Source organism: Dermacentor andersoni, chromosome 2 (assembly GCF_023375885.2).
Source record: "Dermacentor andersoni chromosome 2, qqDerAnde1_hic_scaffold, whole genome shotgun sequence".
Classification (NCBI taxonomy): domain Eukaryota; kingdom Metazoa; phylum Arthropoda; class Arachnida; order Ixodida; family Ixodidae; genus Dermacentor; species Dermacentor andersoni.
Window position 1 is genome coordinate 12,728,631 of NC_092815.1, and position 24,818 is coordinate 12,753,448.

The window sequence follows — 24,818 nt, forward strand, 5'->3', positions numbered from 1 at the left end:
GCTATTTGGCGTAAGCTTTTGGCCGTTGAAGACGACAAGGGCTTAATGTTGGATAAAGCGCATGTTATCGCCATGTCCATGAGAGCCGCGGAAAACCACGCGAGGGAGATGCTACAGGGACCAAGCGTGACATGAGAACCAGAGGAGAACGTCAAATGGCGACGCGGCGACAGTGCGCTGACTACACGGTCAACTAATGACAGTCAGCGACATGTGACGGCGGGCGCAAGAAAAGGTTCCGCTGACAAGGACAGGATACTGTCGTGCTTTCGTTGTGGGGGTCGCCACCACCAGCAGGACTGTCTAAACATCAATGCAAGTACAGTTGTTCTCGGATGGGACATTTAGCTAGCATGGGCAATACAATGCAGAGAAATTTCATTGGGGAAAGGGTTGCCTAGTTTGGAATAGTATGCTCTAGGAGAAAGAATTCAGCCATACAAAGTTGACATGAATGTAAACGGGGAAACCATTGCTACGAGAATAGAGACAGGCTCAGTGGTATTTGTTATTCCTGAAGGTGAATTTGTGAAATATTTTGGACATCAGCCATATCAGCCTGTGCAGTTCTGCTTATGGATATAGAAGTGTTTCATTGAAGGGCAGTGCCACTGTAAGTGTAACTCATGAGGGCACTTCTTTGAGACTGCCGCTCATGGTAACTGCGAATGAACAAAGGTGCACGGTACCGGCATTGCTTGGCTGAAACTGGTTGAAGCACATACACCTAAACTGGTCACAGGTTTTCCGAGTGAACACAATCACTAAAAGGATGGGCTGCTAGACAAGCACAAGAATATGTTTTGGGGGCCTAATTGGAACTATTAAGGGGTTCGTGGGCTCTACTGTTTAGAAACAGCAGGGGCGTAGCCATGGGGGGGGGGCTTATGGGGCTTCAAACCTACTCCTACTCCAAAGCATCCATGTCAAGACACTAAAGTCAGCAAAGGTAGCGACGTTCTTATTTATTTTTTCTACTTTGACTTTTATTCACCAGGACAATTTGAGCCTCTTCAATATTTTTGTTCTCGCTACCCTACCCGCGGGCTGCCAGAGCCAACCAGAGCGCATGCGTTTTTCTCATATTGGCCCGACCACCGCGCGGCGCAGTTCGGTGTGCGTTTGGTTTTCTCTGGCCGAGTGGATTTGTACAGAGTTTTGTATGCAGAGTTTTGTACGCTTTCTGGCTAGCAGACGAGAAAAGGGAACAGTGGTCACTCGCCGCCATCACTGTGGGGACTCGACTGATTGCACCGCGTTCGCTTGAGAGCAACATCTCCAGAAAGACTTGTCTAGCCGGTGTAGGACACTGAGCAGTATGTGCATGGTTCTCAGTGGACCAAACGTCACGTTTTCTTCGATATTCCTTCGGTAGCCACATTAGGGGCCCAAAGTAGGCATTCGATTGTGGATATACTTTCCTTCGCGTTTTTTTTATTTCGGTGCCCCGCCCCACAAGAGGAAAGAAAAAAGACATTGTTGTGGCACAGCGAATTGTCGCATGGTGAAAGTTCGATTTAGTTACTTCTTTTGCGGAAAGGAAAGCAGTGGGCCACGGGACGCTTCACTTGCCGTATACTCTTATTATATTATTCAATTATACGGACGCTACGGGCGCATTCCTGCCGTCGCCCTCATGTTCCGTATAAAGTCCAAGGGCGATAACATCGGGACCGCGCCCCACATACTGTATGTGCGAGTGAAAGCTTATGGGGGGGGGGGAGGTGGCATGGGTGGGAGGTGGCATGGCATCTTCGAATTTGTATATCCCGTTGTATCTTCACATTTCTAATGTACGAGGGTGAGTCAAATGAAAGTGAGTACACCCACCCCGCGCAATTATAGTTCAGTTCATTAGAGAGTTTTAGAAATGGGCCCCAAAGAGCTTTACGGGTGTTAGCATTGGGGCATGCAGGCATGAAGAGTTTTAGAATAGGGCTTTGCGTTTGCGGATAGCATCTTGCGCTGGCAGCGCCCCTACGGCATCAAAGAAAAGCCATTAGAAATAACTAAATAACATATACCATTTTATGTTAGGAATAGTAATTTTGACTTGCGTGTATTCACGTTTAATTACAATTAGAGGTTATTCTGTAAGCAACAAACAATTAGTTGTGATTAGTTTTGAGCAAACCAACTTTACGTGCCTTCACCAGCCAAGCTTAGCCTTGTTAGGCCTACGAGCCATAAGATCCACAATCGAATTTGGAGTCGGCGGCGTCTAATGAATCAATCTTCATAACACGCGAGTTGAGAGAAAGCGATAACCGCAGTCACTTTTCCTAGTCTGCGAAGTTCACGCGTTACCACGAATCGAACCCAGTTTGGCGCTAGGTTTGCTCGAGCCGTCGCTTTGATGGGTGTCGCCATGTTTGCTGACGCAAAGCTTTTGGGGCCGCTATTTGGGCTTTCGCTAAATCGGTGAAATAGCGTTCCCACCGCAAAACCCAAACGCAATTTGCGTCTCGCGCATGCGCAGTGGCTTCGATGCTATTTCGTTGGGGCCTCAAAACGTTTGGGGCCCCTATTCTAAAACTCTCTATTATCTGCGAGGCATGTACGTAGCACACAGGCATCTCTCATTTACAAAAGTGATGAGTAGGTGTGAGGATAAATGTTCTTAAATGCTCTCATACACTAGTTGCGTGACGTAATAGTTGCGTGACGTAATGGACGCTCCAGAAGTTGAACAGTGTGGTGTGGTGAGTTTTCTGACAGCTGAAGGTGTTTCCCCCCAAAAAATTAGTCACCGTATGGCTGCCGTGTACGTTGAACATTGCATTTTATTGGACACTGTGAAGCGTGGCAGCAAACGGTTCAAAGAAGGACGTGAGAGTTGCAAAGACAATCCAAGGCCGGGCCAAAGCCACCATGCAATCACCCCCAACACAATTGCAAAGGCTGATGAGCTGATTAGAGAAGAACGGAGGATAAGCATCGATGAATTGGTAGGGCGCGTGAACATCAGTCATGGTTCGGGTCACACCATAATTCATGAATGTCTCGGTTATCGGCTCTTGTGCGCGCAATGGATGCCCAAGATTTTGAACCACCGCCAGAAGACGACAGGTTCGGCGCTGCCTTGACTTATCTGATGCGGTATGAGAATGAGGGGTTGATTTCTTCTTTGCACTTGTGACCGGGGAGGAATCATGGTGCCTCTACTACGAGCTTCAAACACAAAGACAAAGCTTACAGTGGAAACATTTGAACTCGCCACCCCAAGAAAAGTAAAGGCAATCATTTCTGCTGGAAAGGGGTTGCTGACTTTTTTTTCGATCGTCAGGAGCCATTATTGATTGAATTTGCTAAACCTGGATAGACTATCAATTGTATCCGATATTGTGAAACATCGGACCGGCTGCGTGTCGCAATCAAGAACGAACTACGTGGAAAATTGAGGAATGGGGTCATCTTGCTCCATTCAATGACCGTCCCTGATGTGGTTAATACAAAACTGGCAAAGTTCAAGTGGGAAACGCTGCAATATCCGCCATACAGCTCAGATCTGTCGCCTTGCGACTTCCACATTTTGGGGCAACTGAAAGAAACAGCTCCAGGCAACCAGATTCTTGTCGGACGATGACGTGAAAGAGTCAGTTGCAGACTTTTTGAAGCAGCTACCCAAGGAGTTTTATGTGACGGGAATCACGCGAATCGTTAGTCAATGGGACAAATATCTGATTGCTCATGGAGACTACATTGAAATAAAGTACTCCACTTGTCATATATTCGCATTGGATCACTTTCATTACGGTCGTCCTCGTATATTTTGCAGAACTCCTGCTTTTTATGCGTGATCTGTGTTGCGACTATAATTTCGGTGCAATTACTCATGATACAGGACCGCTGACAGCTACTCCTTTGTAATACATTGGAGCAAATGACAGCGTCATTGAGATTTTTCACTGGCCGTTGCATGTGTGCAAGAATGTAAACAAGGTTCTTGAATGACAAAGTTTCATTAACATACTTGTCCTCAACATGTTCATTTCATGGCCTTTACATTTTTCATATCACCGGCATGCAATGCTTTACTGATTTTGAACTGATGTAGTTCTAAAGTTTGTGTGATATTTTCTTTAGTTATTGAATAGACAAAAACATGGAAGCATTGATATCGGTTACTTTGGGCACAATTTTCGGCACATAAGAGTATATTCATTTATTTAAAAAAACTAATTATTTTACTTGTTCTGACAGTGCGTAGCGTTGAAGGATTCGTTTGCAGCATCTTTGGCAATGGCAATGCAGTTATTATTCATGTATTTGATCCCTCAACAAATTGTTTAAGAGGAAGCTTTAGCTCAGGCCACACTTCGACGCAATCTATTCAGATACATGTAAAACGCAGAAACGCTTTTCTGAGATAACCCCTAGATTGCTTCTGATGAAATTTGTTGCATATAAGAGGGAAAATTGAATTCTAGTGTCTGTTAGAAGCAGAATTTCGATTTAGGGCCTGAATTTTGTTTAAAATATTTTGAAAAATTTGAAAGTTCGAGAAAAATAGAAGCACAATGTTTACAAGCTAATAGGTTTGCATCAAGAACAAATATCACCGTTATGTAAACGGCATCTGCTATAACAGTCAAAGCGGAAAAATTTGGTATGTCAGTTTATATATTATATGAATTGGTTACGTTGTGTACAAGTGTTCTGCAAAAGCCGTATTTCCGTAATACTAAATTTTTTTGAGGTTCATTTGTAACATATCAATTTTGTACACTATAGATGCACTATTAGGTTCAATTCACAGAATTGTGATATCATTTTTATTGTTGAGTTAGAGTTTTAAATTTAATAGCTTAGTCTCCTGAAAATTTGAAATTTTTGCCAACTTTTAATATTGAATTGACAGCCTAAATAAAGTATTCGAAACAGGCAGTCACTAGAATTTAAGCTTTTCTTTTAAATGCAACAAACCTCGTCAAATTTGGTGCAGTGGCTGCCGAGAAAAACGAATTCGCGTTCTACATGTATTTAGATAGGAGCACCCGAGCTAAAGCTTCTTCTTGAGGAGGAGGCCGAACTGCAACTTGAGGCCCCCCCCCCCCCCCCCCCCCCCCCAAACAACATTTCTGGCTACGCCACTGGGAAACAGGGAGCACAACCGGTATTCTGTAAAGCTAGACCAGTGCCATAAGCCCTGAAAGACAAGCTTGAAAAAGAGTTGAAGGAGTTGGAAGTGTCAGGTGTGTTGCACCCTGTATGCAAAAGTCAATGGGCAACCCCTGTCGTAGCTGTTCTGAAGAGTGATAGATAGGCCGTCAGACTCTGTGGTGACTACCATGTGTCCATGAGCCACTGTAGTATTATGATAGCCCACTATCCATTGCCATTGCCAGAGGATGTGTTCGTGTCATTGGAAGAGGAGACCTGTTTTAGTGTGCTTTATTTATTGAAAGCGCATTTGCTGCTTCAAGTGGCTAGCCATTTGCAAGAGTTGCTAACGATAAGCACACACCTCAGCCCTTTTCATTTCGTGCATTTGCCTTTTGATGTTGTGAGCACCCCTGCCATAAAAAATTTTCCAGTCGGTAATGGATCGGGTATTGGCTGGCTTGTAGGCTGCAGTTTGCTGTCTCAGTGATGGTCTCATAACAGGAAAGACCTAACACGGGTGCCTAAGATGTACCAAGCAGGTGCTACAGAGACTACGGAAGCATGGCACACGTGCCAATGCCAATAAATGTAAATTTTCGAAAGACCATGTCCCCTACCTAGGTTACGAAATTGACGCAGTTGGTATTTATTCCTCAGAAAATAAAGTGGAAGCCATATTTAGGGCTCCAACACTGACCGGCATCTCTGAACTGATGGCTTTCCTAGGACTGGTGAATTCTTATGCTAGGCTCCTTTCCCAAATAGCAATGACCTTAGAACCACTCTACAAGCTGCTCAGAAGAGATTCTTCGAGATTCTTCGTGGGAGTGGACAAAAGAGTGTAAAAACACTTTTCAAAAATTCAAGCTGCTTCTAAGCGAGGAGTCAGTGCTAGCTTTGTACAACAGAAGCAAACCACTGCGCCTGACGTGTAACACATTGGCATAAGGCCTCAGAGCGGTGCTTGCACATACCGAAGGTCATGATAAAAGACCTATCGCTTTTGTGTCCAGCATGCTTACCGTGGGCAAAAAAAACGGTGCACAAATTGAGCGTGGACCTTTAGCCATAGTCTTTGGCATTGAAGAGTTTCATAAGTACTTGCTCAGTTGGCAGTTCAAAATAGTGACTGATCATCAGCCGCTGACACATTTGTTCGATCTGAAGATACACTGCAGTCAAGTAGTGATAGCAAGAGTGCAGTGATGGAAAAATTTCTTGGCTGGTTATCAGTACATCATCAAGTACAAGAAGGGTCAACAACTATTGCCACACAAATGGTTTATCAAGGCTGCTGTTGGAAACAACTGCGGGTGACGAACAAGAAAATTTTTTTTCACCACTTTCAGAAATTACCTTTACAGCCCAGGAAGTGACTGAAGAAACAAGCAGGGATGAGGTTTCAGGCACAGTAATGGACATGACATGGCGCTGTTGGCCACAAGAAACAGAACAGCAATACTGTTCCTATTTTAATCAACGACACAAGTTATTGATAGAGCAGGGTTGTTTGTTGTGGAACAGTCGGGTTGTTATCCTCAAAGCTCTCAGGCCAGGTGCTCTGTCTTTAATGTATTAGGGCCACCCAGGAATGATGAAAATCAAAATGCTGGCCCGAAGTTGGATTTGGTGGCCAAATCTGGATACAGATCTAGAAAACATAGTATGAACATGTGAGATCTGTCAAAGTGTACGAAATTCTGCACAGTCAGTACCGGTTCAACTGTGGCCAATAGCTGCAAATCATTGGGAGAGGGTCAGCCAGTAGGACAGCCAGTAGGACCAGTGCCCCTGCGGCAATCCACTAGGACCTGGTGAGTGTCTGAAAGGTATGGGCACCAATGATTGCTTGCTAGCGATCCAAAATAAGGGGAGGAAAGGTGTTGCATGTTATTACCAGCAGGGGGCCACACCCGTCTGCAATTCAGCGTGCCACCACAACGGTATAAATAGCCTACCCAAGCAGAGAGGCGGTCTCTTCATATTACGTGACTGTACCAACAAGCCACCACCAATAAACCCGTTCCCCACCTCATCATTGTTCACCATTAAATACATTCCACTTTATCAACAGAATCAGTGCTCAGACATTTTTCTCACAGTTGTCAATTGCATGTGAACCTGACTGTTCTGGTGTATGTTCTTTTTTTTTTACCCCTTACAGGTGTTGCAGTACTGTCTGATAGTGCTACTGCTGGTTTTCACTGTCAGAAGCACACAGGTTGGTTTGTCATCTCTATGCTTTCTGCCTTGTTACCTGAAGTCATCAGGTGGAGTTAAGGGAGGAGGAGGGGATCAGAACTAACCATTTTGTTTCTTGACAGAAATGGCTGAAATTTGAAACACACTGCACATTGCACAAAAGAGACAAATCTAAAATTTAAAAGGGACCCTGAAACGATTTTGATGATTTTGTACAAACATACCAAGTCCCAACATCTGCAGGCCTGGAGTGACACCTGTCACCGGCAAAAGATTCTGAGAGCGAGTAGGGCTATACTAATCCAGGTACAACCAAATTAGGAAGGCCCATTAAGCTTCAACAAGACACTCTCTCACCAGAACAGGAATCGGCCTCCCTGGTGCGGTATTCGGCCACAACTTCCCTATTGAAATAATCTCAATGAAATGGCCCTCAGTCCCCAGTGGCTGCGGAGCACCTGACCAAGGCGGCGTTCAGACTTACAATGCAGCAGAGGGTGCTAAGAATACCTGGGTCCGGACAGGCCGCCAATGGAAACTGACCCTTGCATTGTTTGACACCTGAAACCTCTCGAGTGAGGCAAGCTTAGCAGGACTCTTCGAACTATCAGACATTGTTTGGGATATTATCGGCCTTAGTGAGATTAGAACTGGTCAGGCTTATACATTGCTGAATTTCGGCATGGTCTCCCGGATAAGAAGCAACACGGGGTAGGATTCCTAATCCATAAAGACATAGCAGGCAACCTTGACAAGTTCTACAGCATCAACGATCGAGAGGGTAGCAGTAGTCATAATCAAACTCAATCAGAGGTATACATTAAAGGTAGTGCAAACCTACGCTCCAACGTCCAGTCACGACGATGAGGAAGTAGATCAGTTTTATGAAGACGTTGAATTAGCGATGAGAAAAGTGCAAACGTGGTATACATTAGTAATGGGGTACTTTAATGCAAAAGTGGGGAAAACGCAGGCTGGTGAACAAGCAATTGGCAACTACGGTGTCGATTCTAGGAATGCTAGAGGAGAGTGTAAGAGTTGGGGTCAGGCATAAGATAAGTGGGAGCTGGCCCATGCCGTCGTCCAACTCATCCATGCTAAGGACGTTGTTGAAGGGAGGGACTTGTTCTCATCGAGAACGAGGAATACAGGTTTTATGTACAATATTTACATGAAGACAGGAGATACATTTCATCAGTCTAGCAAGACTGAAAAGTGAAGCAGATGGAACAGCCGAAAGCGGTTGCTTAAAAACCCTCTGTCCTCCCTAGATCCCTAGGTGAGGGAAAACTGCCATTCAACCTTCGTCCAAAGTCATCGTAGTTGACCCGCCTTTAAGGAGGAGGGTTCACACACTCACTTCCGCACTTTGGTTTCACTGAACATAAGCTGAGCGAGTCCTCGTAGACGGGTTGATACGCTTGAACCAAACAGGCGCCTCTTGATTCCAGAGCTGACCCCGCAGTTAGCCGCTGCTTCTGTCAATTGACTGGGACGATTTCTGGGGCCCCTGAGAAAGCACCGCAAAACATCCTTTTCCAGGAGTTCTCTTGCTCCAAGTAGATCGTGAAGGCAAAAGTGAATCAACTAACAATACTCAGTCCGCCGAACGTGGCTAGCCTCGCCGGCGCTGCTGGGCTGTTCGAAGAGGCGCATTATTGGCTTCCCAAAACGACTTGTTGCAGCGGGCCGGGAAGGGTTCGAAGGTCGCTTCTGCAAAGGAGGCGCATTGTTGGCTTCCCAAAGCGACTTGTCGCAGCGGGCTGGGAAGGGTTCGAAGGTTGCTTCTCCGAAGGACGCCACCCCTGCAGGTCGATCGAAACTACAGCGGGCTGGGGAAGGCTTGTAGGTCAGTACCCCTGCAGGCCGATCGTAACAAGAGATGCTGGTAGAATTCGCAGAAAGGAATAAGCTTTGAATAATGAATGCCTTTTTCAGGAAGCTTAGCAACAGAAAGTGGACCTAGAAAAGCCCTAATGGTGAAACAAGAAATGAAATTGACTTCACACTTTCTCCTGCATAGTGCAGGATGTAGAAGTGATAGGTAGGGTAATGTTGCAGTATCATAGGTTAGTGAGGGCTAGTAGGATTCACCTCAATTTGAAGAGAGAAAGAGCAAAATTGGTCAAGAAGAAACAAGTCAACCTAGAGGCAGTAACGGTAAAAGCAGACAAATTCAGGCTGGTACTTGCAAACAAATATGCAGCCTTAGAACAGAAAGATGATGATGACATAGAGCTAATGAATGAAATCGTAACTAGGCTGGCTTCCGAGGCAGCGATTGAAGTGGGAGGCAAGGCACCAAGGTAAGCAGTAGGCAAGCTCTCCCAAGTAACATAGGACCTAATAAAGAAACGGCAAAAAATGAAAGTGTCCAACTCAAGAGATAAGATAAAAGTCGTGGAACTGTCAAAACTGATCAACAAGGCGAAAATAAGTGCTATTCAAAAGTATAACTTAAGAAAGACTGAAGAAGCTGTAAAAATGGATGAAGCCTGAAATCAGTGAGAAAGAAACTTGGCACAGGACAAACGAAGATGTATGTACTGAAAGATAAGCAGGGTAATATCAGCAATCTCGAAGATATAGTAAAAGAAGCGGAAGAATTCTATACTGACCTGTACAATACCCAGAGGAGTCAGGATACCTCCATTAGAAACAGTAGTGAACAGGACAAAGAAACTCCTCCTATACCTAGCGATGAGGTCAGAAGGGCCTTGGAAGACATGAAACGAGGAAGAGTGGCAGGAGAAGATGGAATAACAGTCAATTTAATCAACGATGGAGGAGACTTGGAAAACTGGCGGCTCTTTATATGAAGTGTCTATCGACTGCAAGGATCCCGGAAAGCTGGAAGAATGCAAACATTATACTAATCCTCAGAAAGGGAGACGTTAAAGAATGGAGATATTATATGCCTGTTAGCTTACTCCCAGTATTATATAAAATATTTACCAAAATAATCTCCACTAGGATAAGGGCAACACTGGACTTTAGTCAACCAAGGGAACAGGCTGACTTCAGGAAGGGATTACTCTACAATTGGTCACATCCATGTCATTAACCAGGTTATCGAGAAATCTGCAGAGTACAATAAACCTCTCTATATGGCTTTCATAGATTACGAAAAGGCATTTGATTCAGTAAAGATACCAGCAGTCATAGAGGCATTACGTAATCAACGATTACAGAACGCTTACGTAAATACCTTGGAAAATATCTACAGAGGTTCTATAGCTACCTTAATTCTACGCAAGAAAAGCAGGAAGATACCTATAAAGAAAGGGGTCAGACAGGTAAACACAATCTCTTCAATGCTATTCACTGCATGCTTGGAAGAAGTATTCAAGCTGTTAAACTAGGAAGGCTTAGGAGCAAGTTTTGACGGCGAATATCTCGGCAGCCTTTGGTTTTCCGATGACATTGTTCTATTCAGCAACAATGCAGACGAGTTACAACAAATGATTGAGGACCTTAACAGAGAGAGTGTAAAAGTGGGGCTGAAGATTATTATGCAGAAGACAAACATAATGATGAATAGCCAGGCAAAGGAACAAGAGTTGAGGATTGCCAGTCAGCCTCTAGAGTTTGTGAAGGAATATGTTTACCTAGGTCAATTAATCACAGGGTACCTTGATCATGAGAAGGAAATTCATAGAAGAATAAAAATGAGTTGGATCGCATACGGCAGACATTGTCAGCTCCTGACTGGAAGCTTACCATTATCATTGAAAAGGAAGGTGTACAATCAGTGCAGTTTACCAGTGTTAACATATGGGGCAGAGACTTGGAGACTGACAAAGAAGCTTGAGAACAAGTTAAGGACCGCGCATAGAGTGATGGAACGAAGATTGCTAGGCATAATGTTAAGAGACAGAAAGAGAGCGGTTTAGATGAGAGATCAAACGGGTATAGATGATATTCTAATTGACATCAAGAGAAAAAAATGGAGCTGGGCAGGTCATGTAATGCGCCGGTTAAATAACTGCTGGACCATTAGGGTTACAGAATGGGTACCAAAGAAGGGAAACGCAATTGAGGATGACAGAAGGCTAGGGGAAGCGATGAAATAATGGAAATTCGTGGGTGCTAGCTGGAATTGGTTGGTGCAGGACAGGGGTAATTGGAGATCGCAGGGAGAGGCCTTTGTCCTGCAGTGGACATACAACAAGGTGATGATGATGATGATGACCAAGTCATTAGAGTAGGTCCTTCTGATCATTAATTGACGCATCTAAGTGCTCCGGGTAAAGAGTGCAATTTATTATAAGGTTTCAAAAATGTACATCACTGCCGATCGCAGCACATCGCTCGGCTGAATTTTAAGCCACCCCTACTTACATTAGTAGAGTGAGCTATTCTATTGGCTGTCCAGGGCGCGTCATCAATAATTTTTCTAGCTTTATAGAGAACAAATGTTGTTCATAATAGTTGGAATGTTTATTTGTTTCTATAAAAAGAAAGTAACAGAAAGAGAATGCAAAACAATTTCTCACTACACTTAAGCACTTCCGGCGCACAGCAAGCGCCGTCTACTTGTGTTACAACATGCTCCATTTTGATGAGAGCTCCGCGGTCAGAGTCGGTCTCAGTCTTTTCGTGAGCACCATGATTCGGCTTTGTTGTGTTGTGGGCTGCAAACGTAGCAACTGGTAATATGTCAAGCTGTGACATCGAGTCCCTTTGCAAGGCAGTGGGACATGAGCCCCGATCACTCGGCGAACAAGTTGAGGAGCAAATGAATGACCCTGGGGGAGGGTAACTTGTAATCGTCCGTAGCTCTCTTGATATGAGACACTTCGCACTAATTGTAGTGCGAATGATTAACTTTAGCTGTACCCTACTCATCTAAAAAATTTGTCCGAACCATTTCAGGGGCCCTTTAAGGGGCAACTGCACGGTCTATATTTTTTACTTATTTTAAGTGTAGTACCTCCTGCTGTAGGTGTGCCGTATTATGCTGCCTAATGTCACGCTTTTGTCACAATTGAAATCCACACGTATATCAGCTTCTATTGAATATCAGCTTCTATTCTATTGAATAAAGTATATCAGCTTCTATTGAATAAGGTGGGCAGCGTAACAACATTTGGTCGTTGTGTGATACCAATGCTGAGCAACACAAATAGATATGCCAATGCTGGGCGATACTGCATCAGAGATGATCCTGAAATATGTGTCTTGTGGTTGACACATAGTATTTTCGAAGTTATAGAAACTATACCATACATTTCTCACATATGAAAAGACCACACCTTGTAAGTATGAAAGTTTGGGAACACTTGTAAGACATATTGATTTGATACTAAAGTTGTCTTGAAGTGCCAAACCTGGTGGCATGAACATTATCATGCGATCATCACCCAGAGCAAAATTTGCTGATGGCAAGTAGCAGTTGGGCTAGCTATGATGGTGCTGTTCATAAACACATAAAAGAGAGTGCTGCGTGTGTCTGTTCTTGCTGCACTTGCATGTGGCAGCCACATCAATTGCAGAGACAAAGCTAGCCACTGTATCGTGATGTTATTGATGCATCCACCACCTTCTGGGTACAGAAACCCAGACTGGTTCACAGAGTTACTGTGTAGACTTGTGTAAGGGCCACACCCATGCAAGGGCTGTACCCCCAACTTGGCAGCCCAAAATTTGTAACGAAAAAAAAAAAAAATTCCAACAGAAAAGCAATTGCGTTCAGTGCCCCGACCCTTATGCTGTGCGTGCGCATCAGTGAATTCTTGCGCACTGCGTACTACCGCATGCCACTACTAGATGGCGAGAGCTGCATGTTAACTTCTGATGCAGTGGTACATCCAGGGTATTCACCAGTCACTGCACCATTTTGACCAGAAGGTTTGGTCCCGCGTAAGGGTCACACCTTGCCAACTTGTGAAAAAAAGTGCGGCCCTTACACGAATCTATACGGTAAGCGTTCTGGTAAATTATTTAAGCTGCTCTGGCACTTCACAGTATCTTTCTATGGTTTCGAGCATTTGTATACGTTCATTTACAAAATAAAAATAAAAATATGATGTCAGTACTTCCTAATGGTGTTTGCTTGTTTGACTTGACTGTTTCAATTTGTGGTACCTGCCTATTGTCATTATGCAGCCTGATCTGCAGCATCATTCAATTTAAAGAACTATTGAGACAATGGAGGAATCATTATTTGTTGCAGAGGTGTCGTGAATGGACCAAAGAGTCTTCATTGTTCGAGTCTGGTCTCAAAGTATGTCCAGGAAATGCGAAGGTGAGAACTGCTGTGGTGTTTCTTTGCAGCGGTCATTGTGCTGTTTTTGGTTCATTATGCCAGCCTAGCGAGCTCTCTTCCTTGTGTCCCTGGGGAGAAGTGTAATTTATTATTATTATTATTATTATTATTATTATTATTATTATTATTATTATTATTATTATTATTATTATTATTATAAATACTTCATTATGATGGAGTTCAGTTTTGATTTCAGCCCCCTGATTTTCACCCAGCAGCTGAAAAGCTATTGAACTCATCATGGAAATAATTGGGAACCTTGCTTCCCTAAGCGTCAGCTCAAGCAATTGACCAATATTTTATTCATGCCAAAAGTGAAAACAGCTGTGTACTCAATTGCATAGTCATGATTTTTTATTGTAGGCACTCTTTATATTTTGCTGCTTATCAGGTGCACTACAACTTTGCCAAGAATGTGGGTGACAGCGGGAACAGAGAGGGGGCCATCCAGGGCTATCGGGAGGCGCTGCGCCTGCACCCAGACTATGACCAGGCAATGAACAACCTGGCAAACATCCTTCGGGACACTGGAGAACTGGAAGAGGCACGAGCTTTGCTCCAGAGGGCTGTCCAGCTTAGGTGAGCAGAGCTTCCTCCTCATCCAGCTCATGCTGACTTATACATTTTCGTTCTTTTTGTTTTGGTAAAAAAGAAAAAAAAATTGTGCTGGTAATGCTAATGTCACACACGCACCCTGAACTCCCTTACCCCATTTGCTGCCACCCGCCGCATGCGTTTGCGGGCATTCTGCACTGCACATTTTTTTTTTACCGATCGCAGTAGTATGCTGTACGCTCATTTTTCTTTGTGCCCTCAGTGCCTAGGTCAAATATGTGGTGGGAAAATTATGAAACATACATTTATTTACATTGGAGGATCATTCAGATATTACTCTGTGCAGTTTTCGAAGTCAAAGGCATTTAATTGTGTGAAAATGTTTCAAGCACTACGGCTCGGCATGGGCTGTCGTCCTTTGGTGAATCCGAGCCATGCCTACGGTCAGGTTCACTTTGTTCATCAAAAGAAGGCTCAGAGAAAGTGCTGTTGTCACAAAGCTTGTCATCGTTGTCACTGTCGAAGGGAATATCCAATATATCATGCTCGGAGAGAGTACGACAGCCACCAGACACTGCCACTCGGGATGGTCAGAAACAACCAGAAACATACAAAAGTGCTTTCAAGCAATGCAGGTGCGTTGCCATCTAGTGGTAACATATCTAACTATAATTGGATAAACCGACATGTGCTGCCGTCCGTCAATAGCTTTGAGAAGTATAAAATACAGCTGTCCGATGACTCAACGGCTTTGGCAGCAAATGAGCACAAGACTTGCTAAAGGAGTTTGACTTTGGGGTGGTTTGGTCATGTCACATGGCCACTAATTAGCTTTTAACAAAAGCCAACAGGGGCCCATTAGGCTCTGCTCGGTCTACGCAAGCATGCAAAAAATTCACCTCTAGTTTCTAGGGATAAGGGGGGGTGCCAATGCCAACTCCTCGACACACCATGCAACGCGTTTGGCCACACGCCTGTTCATCGATCACGGCACAGTTCAAGCTTGAGGAAACAATGAACAACAGCCACGTATACATTTGGAAATAATTTATTATGCCCGCAACTGACACTTCAAGCAGGTCAACTAGCTATAGTTTTCATCATTGAGGGTTTCCTTCAAAAGACAGGTAGAGAGGAGTTTTTGACTTACCGGTTGGGGTATGAGCGGCTGTGATGTCTACCACGGCAGAAACATGGTTGGCTAACCACATGTCGGAAAACGGAAGTGGCAGCGGAGACTTTTGCACTCACCGCTTGCTGGGGACTAAAAAGCCTCAAGTGACGCTGTGGGATCTTGCGTGACTCGCTTGGTAGCGCTCATAGTGCTTGCGCCTACCATGTGCACTTGGCATCAGGGAAGTTTCTTCCTCTCTCGTAACCTGCTGGGGTGCTTCCACCTGACGTTTACCGCGTGGGCCACCACCTTAGAACATGGATTCCCACAAGTTATGCCTTTAAGCTATTTTACCTAATGGTACATGCCTCAATAAAGAAGCCTAATACACAAAGTTCATGTGAAAAATTTAGTAGTCGTACCCACTTATAACAAGACTACATATTTAGAATATAACAATGAGCAGGTGATGCACTGTCAACTTTCATATGTGTTATATGGCAAAAGAAACCGTTTACTACAATGCTCCCATGCCTCGTTATCAGTTATAACAATGAAATCTGGCTACTGGGTGTGTGCGCCAAAACAAAGAAGAACACTGGAAGAAAAAAAGAATTTGGCAGAGACACTTAAGACTGCTTACTTGTGGGAATGTGAAAGCTTATACTGTTTATTTATTTATTTGTTTTCACATGCTGGCGCACCTGGTGGAGCTATAGCAGGAGTGGATAATACAGTACACTAAAAAAAATACAACAAGCAACAAAGAAATATAGCAACAAGAGTTAAGCGAATGTTGAGGAAGCAAAGACAAGAATTTGTTTAATGGGAGAGAACAGTTGGTACCTGGTAGTGAATTCCAAGTTTCAATTGTTTTATGGAAAAAGCTATATTTGAAAGTATTAGTGCGCGTATAGAAGGTTGTAGAATTGTAGTTGTAGAAAGGAGAATTTAGCTAAGGTGATGGAAAGGCGGATGGGATAAATGAATAGTGGCGTGAAAATTTTTTAAGAGAATTAACGTGTCGCTCTTCGGCGAGAGATGTTAGATTAAGTGATGACATGGATGACAATGGTGAGAACTGGCGGCCATAACAATGGTCGATAAATCTATTGGCGTTCCTTTGGACGGCCTCAACTCTATTTCGTACTGCTTGTAGGGATTCCAAACAGTGCTACCATACTCAAGTATAGGGCGGACAATAGTTTTATATAATAGTAATTTAGTGTCACATGGAGGATTAAGCAGCCTACAGCATAAATAGCCAAGTTCTTGTAGAGCTTTAGTTGTAATGGAATCAATGTGCTTTGATCAGGACGGGTTAGTGGTGAAAGTGAGACCAAGGTATTTATATTCAGAAACACGTTGAATGGAATTATATTTAAATTCGTTGCTGAAAAAGAATGGGCAAGCTTTATTAGAGAAGGGCATAACAACAGTCTTACGGAAGTTAATATTCATTTTGCCATGTTCCACACCATTTGCAAAATTTGAGGAATGATTCATTAAGGCAAGCATGATCAAGGAGAGATGAAATTATGTCATATAACACACAGTCGTCTGCATATATTTGGATTTTCGATGATATATCACATGGTAAATCATTAATATATGCCATAGTAAGAAAAGAAAAGGACCGATGACTAATCATTGAGGGACATCTAATGAGACATCTACCACTGAGGAATTGAGTGAGTTAAATCTTACGAATTGAGAATGGTGAGACAAGAGACTGTCTGACCAGTTCACTAAATGATTGTTGTTAAGAATGGCACTTAATTTGGACAGTAGGTAGTTGTGAATAAAGTGCAGCATCGAAAGCTTCAGAAAAATCTATGAATATAGTGTAAATTTGAAATCTCTTATCCAGGTGACAAGTTATGTCATGCTTGAGCTCGACAAGTTGTGTTATTGTGCTAAATCCACACCTGAAACCACGCTGTACATGACCTCAGACGTCGGTAGACCTCAGGACGTCATTAACATGCTCGTTGCACGCATGAATGCGTTCATGAACGCACACATTAGGCACACCTTTAGTCAGCTGGAACCGTGGAGCCGCTGTGGCGTCAGGGTAGCTTGCTCGAGTTGCACCCCAGAGACCTGGGTTCAATTGCCACCTAGACCAAAATGTACCAAATTTTCTTGTCTAAGCCATTAATTCACTTTGTTTACAGGAACCTCCCTGAGGAATGTAGCATCAATCCAAGCATTTTCTTTTGGTAGTGACTTTAACATCTGCACTACAGTGACGGGGCCTGGCACTTTAACAACAACACTGTAGCGACAGGGCCGTCACTATAACGATGTCGGTATTGGGGGCGAGGACTTACAGAGTCGGCATCTGTCAGAAGCACCTCACTTGCGTAGTCTGAGGGATAACGCGGCGTGCTCCGCATAGGTTTGGCTATCGGCGCTAAATAAATGTACTACGCGCGAGCCCTCCTGGACATTTTTGCAAGTACTCTCGAAATGACAGAAGTATTTTACCTTTAAAATAATAATCTTGGACAAATAGAAAGCACAGAATGGTTTGTGGACGCTATCTCTTAATCTACTATGTACAGGCGCGGCCACTGTTAGAGGTAACACCGCGCACTTGGCCGCAATTCTCGGACCACCAAGCGGGCGCCGTGAGAAGTATTGTGGCGCAAGTGCAATCAGCGCCAGAGGCAGAGTTAGCTGCGCATCGTCTGCTACGGTTCCTCCCACTTCGCCACAGGGGCTCTGGTACAAAAAGACTGTATCCATGGTGCTCAAAAAAAAAGGAGACCTTCATCTAAGCTTCATGTGAAGCCGTGGTCTGGGCTTTGTATTTACCATATAATAAATCTGAAGCATAGATTTATAAATATGCCTTGTTTGTCGTGTGATTTTTTACTTCCTTAGCAAGCAAATTCTGAAATCGACCCTCTGTGACAAAAGGGACCTTTTAGAAGTAAAAGGCGCATTTAAAGATTTAGGTCTACAGCATGCCTGTGTGCTTTGATAACTGATTTAGAATACTACCTGTTGACACACCATTGCTACAGAGTTTGTGTACTCCAAAGCGTGCGCACAATCTAGGTTTCGCTGCTCGCAGCGAAGTGGGAGGAATCGTAGCAGACGACGCGCAGCGAACTCCGCCTCTGCTGCTGATTGCGCTTGCACCGCAATACCTTGCGCGGCGCCCAACGTGGCGCTCCGCGAAGTGCAGCCACCCACTCCGTGTTACCTCTAACAGTGGCTGCGCCTGTACAGTAAACTGGGACACTGCGTGCGGTCGCCGCGATCGATTCCCCCGAACCACTTTCTTGCGTGAAAGGCAGGCAATCACTGAGAGAAAACTATGTGAAATATGTTTTTATAGTGGGCTGTCTGTGTAACAAAATGGAGCCTAAAAGAATGAAGCTTCAATGCAGCTATTGCACAGGTTTGTGGCGACCGATGCGTGCCTGCATGCATGTCCGGGCACAACGTCTCGCTTTCGCTGGGAGTGCGTTTTCGCATTGTGCCATGAGCTTTAGGCCGCAGCATATGAACATTGGACAGTACGCAAGGAACCAATGTTGCATGGACACTATCAGAGCTGTTCAAAAATAATTTTGTTATAACTAGGGATTTCGATGCCTATGACAGTCGATTTGTGATGTGCTGTGTTTTCTTTTATTCTAAAGTCTTGGAAGCTTCAATATCATTATTTCTCAAGTTGCATATTGCACTGTATGTTTGTCTGTCTTCTAAGCGAGCAATTACCGGCTGCTTCTTTGTCTTAATCCAGTACAATAGTCATTGTCCATTCAACATGAACATGTACGATGCCTTTTTTTAATGTGCTTTTTACCATTCCCTTTCCATTCCTATGAACTTTCTTTCTCTCTTTCTTTATTATTATCGTCATAGTTGTTACAGTGCATGTGCAAAAGACTGTTGGACCCAATAGCCACAGGCTAGCGGATGCGTCCGCATATGCGAAATATAATAGACATTCGGTACAAGCCTGGGGGATCAATACAGAGGATGAATGCAACACATTAGCACATTAAAAATAGAAAAAAAAATTTTTTTTACAGTATGCATAAAAATTATTGCCAGTTACATAAATTATCAAACTGCAAAGAACAGAATGCCAAACAAGAACACAGGCACCAAATCAGTGGTTTATAGCTAATAAATAGTGCTTTGCTGAAATTTTGTGTTTCTTTTGTTTTAGAGGATATGTTGTTCCATTTTTTAACTCCATCAAATTCGAGTAGTCTTTTGCCATATCCATTATGTACAGGAGGCAGGTTGAAATTTCCAGCGGCAGTACTTCTGGTAGAACGCGATGATGAAAAAGAATATGGACACAGGGAAAGGATGATTGCGTTTCGCAACACTGTTTACATAGGTAGCTGTTTTATGCTCATGCATAAAATCGAATGGCAGTATGTTTAGTTTATTGAACAGCGGCCTGCTGGGTGTATCGGTTCTCGAGTGCGTCATGCTCGCTTTTGTATGCGACCAAATGGACCATAACAGAAAGAAGCTTCAATGCAGCCGGGCACATCAGTGCAGTGCAGATGTTAAAGTGCCGGGCCTCGTCACGGTAGTACAGATGTTAAAGTGCCAGGCCTCGTTGCTGTAGTCACTACCTTTTCTTTTATGTGTTTTTACTCTGCGCCGGCGGCCATTATCGGTACCATCTTTTGGTCACGTTGAAGCCAAAGGATTTTCACGGGATGGGGCGTATAATGCACTCGCATTAAAATGCAAGCTACCTTGTCACACTTGCCTTTATGCCGTGCAGCCCACGCTGCATGCCTTCGTTGCATCACATTGCTGGCCTCATGCACCCCTCTCCCTTCCACCCTCTCCCCAACATCAGAGGGGTGGAAGGTAGGCGGGAGAGAGGCTCAAAAGGGTGTAACTGCAATGAACGTGTGCCATGCAGGCTGCGCAGTACAAAACATGGGTGTGCGAAATGGCTGACATATATTTTTTCTTTCTTTTCCTGGATTTCCTTATCCTTTCCTTTTTTGTGTAAACACCCAGTAGCCAGATTTAATTGTTATAGCCAGTGATGCAGCATGGGAACATTGTAGTAAGTGGTTTATTTTACAGCACAGAAGTTCACTGTGCAGCAGTTGCTCATTTAACATTCAAGTATATTTAAAACCAGTAATGCTATAAGTTGGTTCGACTGCACTTCTTTCTGTGCAATTAAACTGCTGGGATGTTTGTCCCCTCTGCTTTTTTCATTCCACCCATTTATAACAATGGGATTTTCCTGGCCACTTAAATATTGTTATAAGTTGGTTCGACTCTAAAAAGTAAAGTGCACTTGCTAAACATGGCAATACTGGCAACCTTGTGCTTACATGTGTTTTTGTGTACAGTGTGGTGTGGCTGCCGACATTTTCTTTTCTTGCTGTGATCGTGTGCCTCCACACTGTAAATATTGTGCTGGTAATCTCACAATCTTTCCTTGCTATGAACTCTGTACAAGTTCTAGACTGGACATTCTTCACACAGGTGCCTAGCATGATGAGGGACATGACATGATATTGACACGTGTACTTGTTTATCTTTACCGTGCGACCATGTTTTACCACCTAACAAATGTTATCGCACAGCACAGGACACGCCAAGCATGTATCCGAAGTTTCTGGAATGTTAACGGTGGTTCCATCCGCTTTCTATACCGAACCTTGTGTAATCAGATTGCATGTATGCGCAACGTGAATAATGTAGAACTTTGTGGAAGACACGCGGGTCCCAGCGATTACTCTGGAACATTCGACAACTGATGTATAAAAGCCGACGCACTTGACTCGCTGATCAAATTTTCGATGATCGCCGAGTGTGTCCGCCGCTATCTTCGTTCTTTCAGCTTAGCCTGCTTTTGAAGGCACAGGTTTGCCCAATAAAATGCTAGTTTCGTTAATCACAGTTTTGCTGCCTTCTTCACCATCACTACTACGTGACAATATATGCAGTAAACCTCGCAGTGATCAAGAGAAAGTTGGTGTTTGTGTATGCAATCAAAGGGTGCTCTGTATTAAGAGGAGGGGAGCAGCAAGCATAAGTGGGATCAAGCAGTGCTTGAACTGTTTATGGAACCAAAATTGTTATAGTCACAAGCAAGGGTAAGCTTATGACAAACAAAAAGAATCATGGGGCTGCAAGCACATTCATATGGGAACGGATTACCAGGGAAGCTGCTTAGTCTGCAAACATAGACTGCATACATGGGCTGCATACATTATGAAATCACATTTTTTTTCATACGGCATCACACTACACCAAAACAAGCACTGCCGTGGTCACCATACCTCCAACGCATCTGCCGCAACCACTTCCGCAGCTGTGCCGACACCTCCGACGCATGTGACGTTAAAACCACAGAAGCACAGGCCACGTGCACAGGCGGCATCGCCACACTCTTTCCCCATCTCTCCCTGCCCGTCTTCATTGCTGCAGTGCTGTCAGCACATTCTTTACCCTTCTCCGCCGCCCATCTCCATTCTAGCAGTGCCGATACCTCTGACGTGCGTGATGTTATAACCACAGTAGTGCAAGCCGTGTGCACGAGTGCCGTCACCACATTCTTTGTCCCTCTCCCCCAAATGGTTGGCTGCGCGTGCATTCCTGTCCACAATACAAATGCAAGATGCCCCGGGTACCCCTCTGGGAATGCATGCGGGGGATGCATAGAGGTAAACGGTTTCACTGTAAAATAAAACTCATTTTTACCTCAAGCACTGTGGGAACGACACTACTCCCTTCAGCCTTCTATGGAGATTGCCGACCTCCTTTCTATGAAAGCTTCATTAAACTCAAGAGTTCCCATGTTACACCAAGTGAATCTCTCTTGAGATAGAGACGAAGGTGTCAAAAGGGGTTCACTGGTGCTTGTGTGACGCGGGCATAAGACAAGGTGAGGGTCTTGTGCCCAAAAAGGGAGGCAATAATAACTGCTTAGTCAACCATTCTTGAAGTGAACCACACTGCTACCGTTCATCATCAGTGCTACTGTTCGAAGAGTCGTTTATACGCCCAACACATAAACCACTGGAAGTGCAATCCCTGCTGCAGCCTTCAATAGCATGATCGTTGTTTAGGGAGGCAAATAATAGCTGCTTAGTCAACCATTTTTGAAGTGAACCACACTGCTCGATTTCTTCCATTGTATGTGCATCATTGTACAATCCTGAACATGGTGGTACTCATTTGGGTTTGAGTGTGTACTATACAAGTGAAGCTTTCGTGAGATGAATTTAATCTGCTTATGATAGGCCCTTCTTGCTATTGAAGTTATGACAAGGTTCGTGAAGGCTCAAGTACAGCAGGCACATCTTTTGCAAGAGCAATAACAGCTAATACTGATGACTTTGTGAGCACACCATCCTAGATAAACTGTGGCGATACGAATAATAAGGAACAGAGCACAGACAACATGCGAGGTGCAGCAAGGTTTGTGGTAAGTGAAATTCATTCAAAGCCATGGGTATGCTTTGAAAACAATGCACACAATGAAATTCTTGCTGGTGTTTGGATGGGCGTGTGACGTAGCAGGGGAATGGGAAGAGATGAGTATCAAAACGTGTTGGAGCTGTTGTTGCACAATGGTCCTGGTAACCTTTGTGGTCCTCCAAGATAATGAGGTCTGGGTGTGCACCAAAGAATAACTCGCGAAGATGGCTGTAATACTGTGCGCATTGTGCGAACACATATAAGTCAACGTCCGAAAAGTTGGGCAGTTCGAAAAAATTTATGCATGCCTTCTACTGCTCCGAAGGGCTCAAATTGCCATAGGCACGTCTGAAATGGCCCTGGAGGCCTGCTGATACACATATTAGGCGTACCAGTGCTCGTACTGTCACAGGAGGTGGTGGGTGGACGTGCGCATAAATTAAGAATAGATATCGTGATCCGTGACAGTTGCCCCTTTCCGCTCTTAGTATGCTTCACCGAGTAACATTTCTGTATTGCGGCGAAGCTGACTTTTGGGACTAGGAGTTATGCTGCGAGCCGTGCTTTGCGCGTGTCTCGCCATCGGCGAGGATTACAAAGGCGGAGTCTGTGCCATTGCTGACAGCGGCGAATTCTTTCAATGAAAAACACGGCACTGAGGAGCAAAAAGCTTTGTAGCGAACGTCGAGGCAGCTAGGCCTAATGTTGCCGCATGTGGCCAAGCACGAGGTCGCGGGACCGAATCTCGGCCGCGGCGGCCGCATTTCGATAGGGGCAAAATACGAAAACACCCATGTACTTAGATTTAGGTGCACGTTAAGAAACCCCAGGTTGTCCAACTTTTTGAAGTCTCCCACTGCTTCGCGCCTTATAATCAGATCGTGGTTTTGGCGCATAAAACCCGATAATTTAATTGATGAAGTTAATTTAGGTGGCTACGGCTACCAGGAGATCTACGTGCGAGAGCGCCATTTCAAGGCAGCAGGATAATCAAAATGGCGGCGGTGGTGGCTTCGACTGATGCCGTTTTGTACCTGCGGTCATGGCAAAAATTCCGGAAAATCAGACGGCGAAGAGCTTTTGCATCCAAAATTTCAGACATTCTTATACATCGACTCATGGGGTTCGTGGCGACGTCCAGAAGATCGGTCATTGACTGTAGTATGTATTTTGGGGATATGAAGCCAGAATTTGTCAGGGGGGCTTGAAACAAATTTTGTGCATATCCTCATTGTCAGAGGCCAATTTTTCCTTTATTGCAACCTGGTTCTGCTGCTAAGCTTAAAGTCACGAGCTCATTTCCTTAAAAAAATTAAATTATGGGGTTTTACGTGCCAAAACCACTTTCTGATTATGAGGCACGTCGTAGTGGAGGACTCCGGAAATTTTACCAGCTGAGGTTCTTTAACGTGCACCTAAATCTAAGTACATGGGTGTTTTCGCATTTCGCCCCCATCGAAATGCGGCCGCCGTGGCCGGGATTCGATCCCGCGACCTCGTGCTCAGCAGCCAAACACCATAGCCACTGAGCAACCACGGCGGGTGAGTTCATTTCCTGGCTCCTGCAGCCACCTTTAGAAGGTGGCAAAAACCAGGATATGGGTGCACATTAAAGAACTAAGGATGGGTAAATAGTGGAAGTACTACTCACCAACTATTCGTATTCGTAAAGGAACTAATATTCGGTATTTTTGAATAATCGAAACTGACCAAATATTTCGCAACAACTGACTTTTACAGCCTGGTTACTGTTCACTGTCTGCTAAACTATGTATGTCGCTCTTAATCATAAGCGAGACCACAAAACTTTTCCAAGTAATGCAGAAACAGAATCTGTTATGCAAGGTTTGATTTCGGCTTCATGGTGTTAGCCTACTTGACAGCATGTAATTTTTGTTTGTAGTGTGTCATTTAGTGTTTTTGGCAGTGTAATCATGTACCAGTTCTATATTTTATGCTGCAACCAGTGACTTTTTTTTTTTTTTTGCAAGGGGCTTTTTTACATGTGTCTAAGACACAAGTCCCTCCCCAGCTTTCTTTTCTTCTTGTTCTGCAACTTCTGATCATTTTTCAACAAACATTTATTTGGCATTTTTGTAAAGCTAATCGTGCAGCAGCCACTCATTTTTTGAAAGCTTG

The 24,818-nt window shown here is 44.1% G+C and overlaps 1 protein-coding gene across 1 annotated transcript in view; it reads left to right on the forward strand.

The window, feature by feature from the left end:
* The window catches only part of Tmtc4 (Transmembrane O-mannosyltransferase targeting cadherins 4), a 92,184-nt gene that overhangs the window by 39,174 nt on the left and 28,192 nt on the right, over nt 1-24,818 (forward strand). Inside the window, exons 10-12 of the mRNA XM_050190113.3 lie at nt 7,271-7,327; nt 13,484-13,555; nt 13,968-14,155. Of these exons, the coding sequence (XP_050046070.1) occupies nt 7,271-7,327; nt 13,484-13,555; nt 13,968-14,155 (317 nt within the window). The remainder of the gene's footprint in view (nt 1-7,270; nt 7,328-13,483; nt 13,556-13,967; nt 14,156-24,818) is intronic.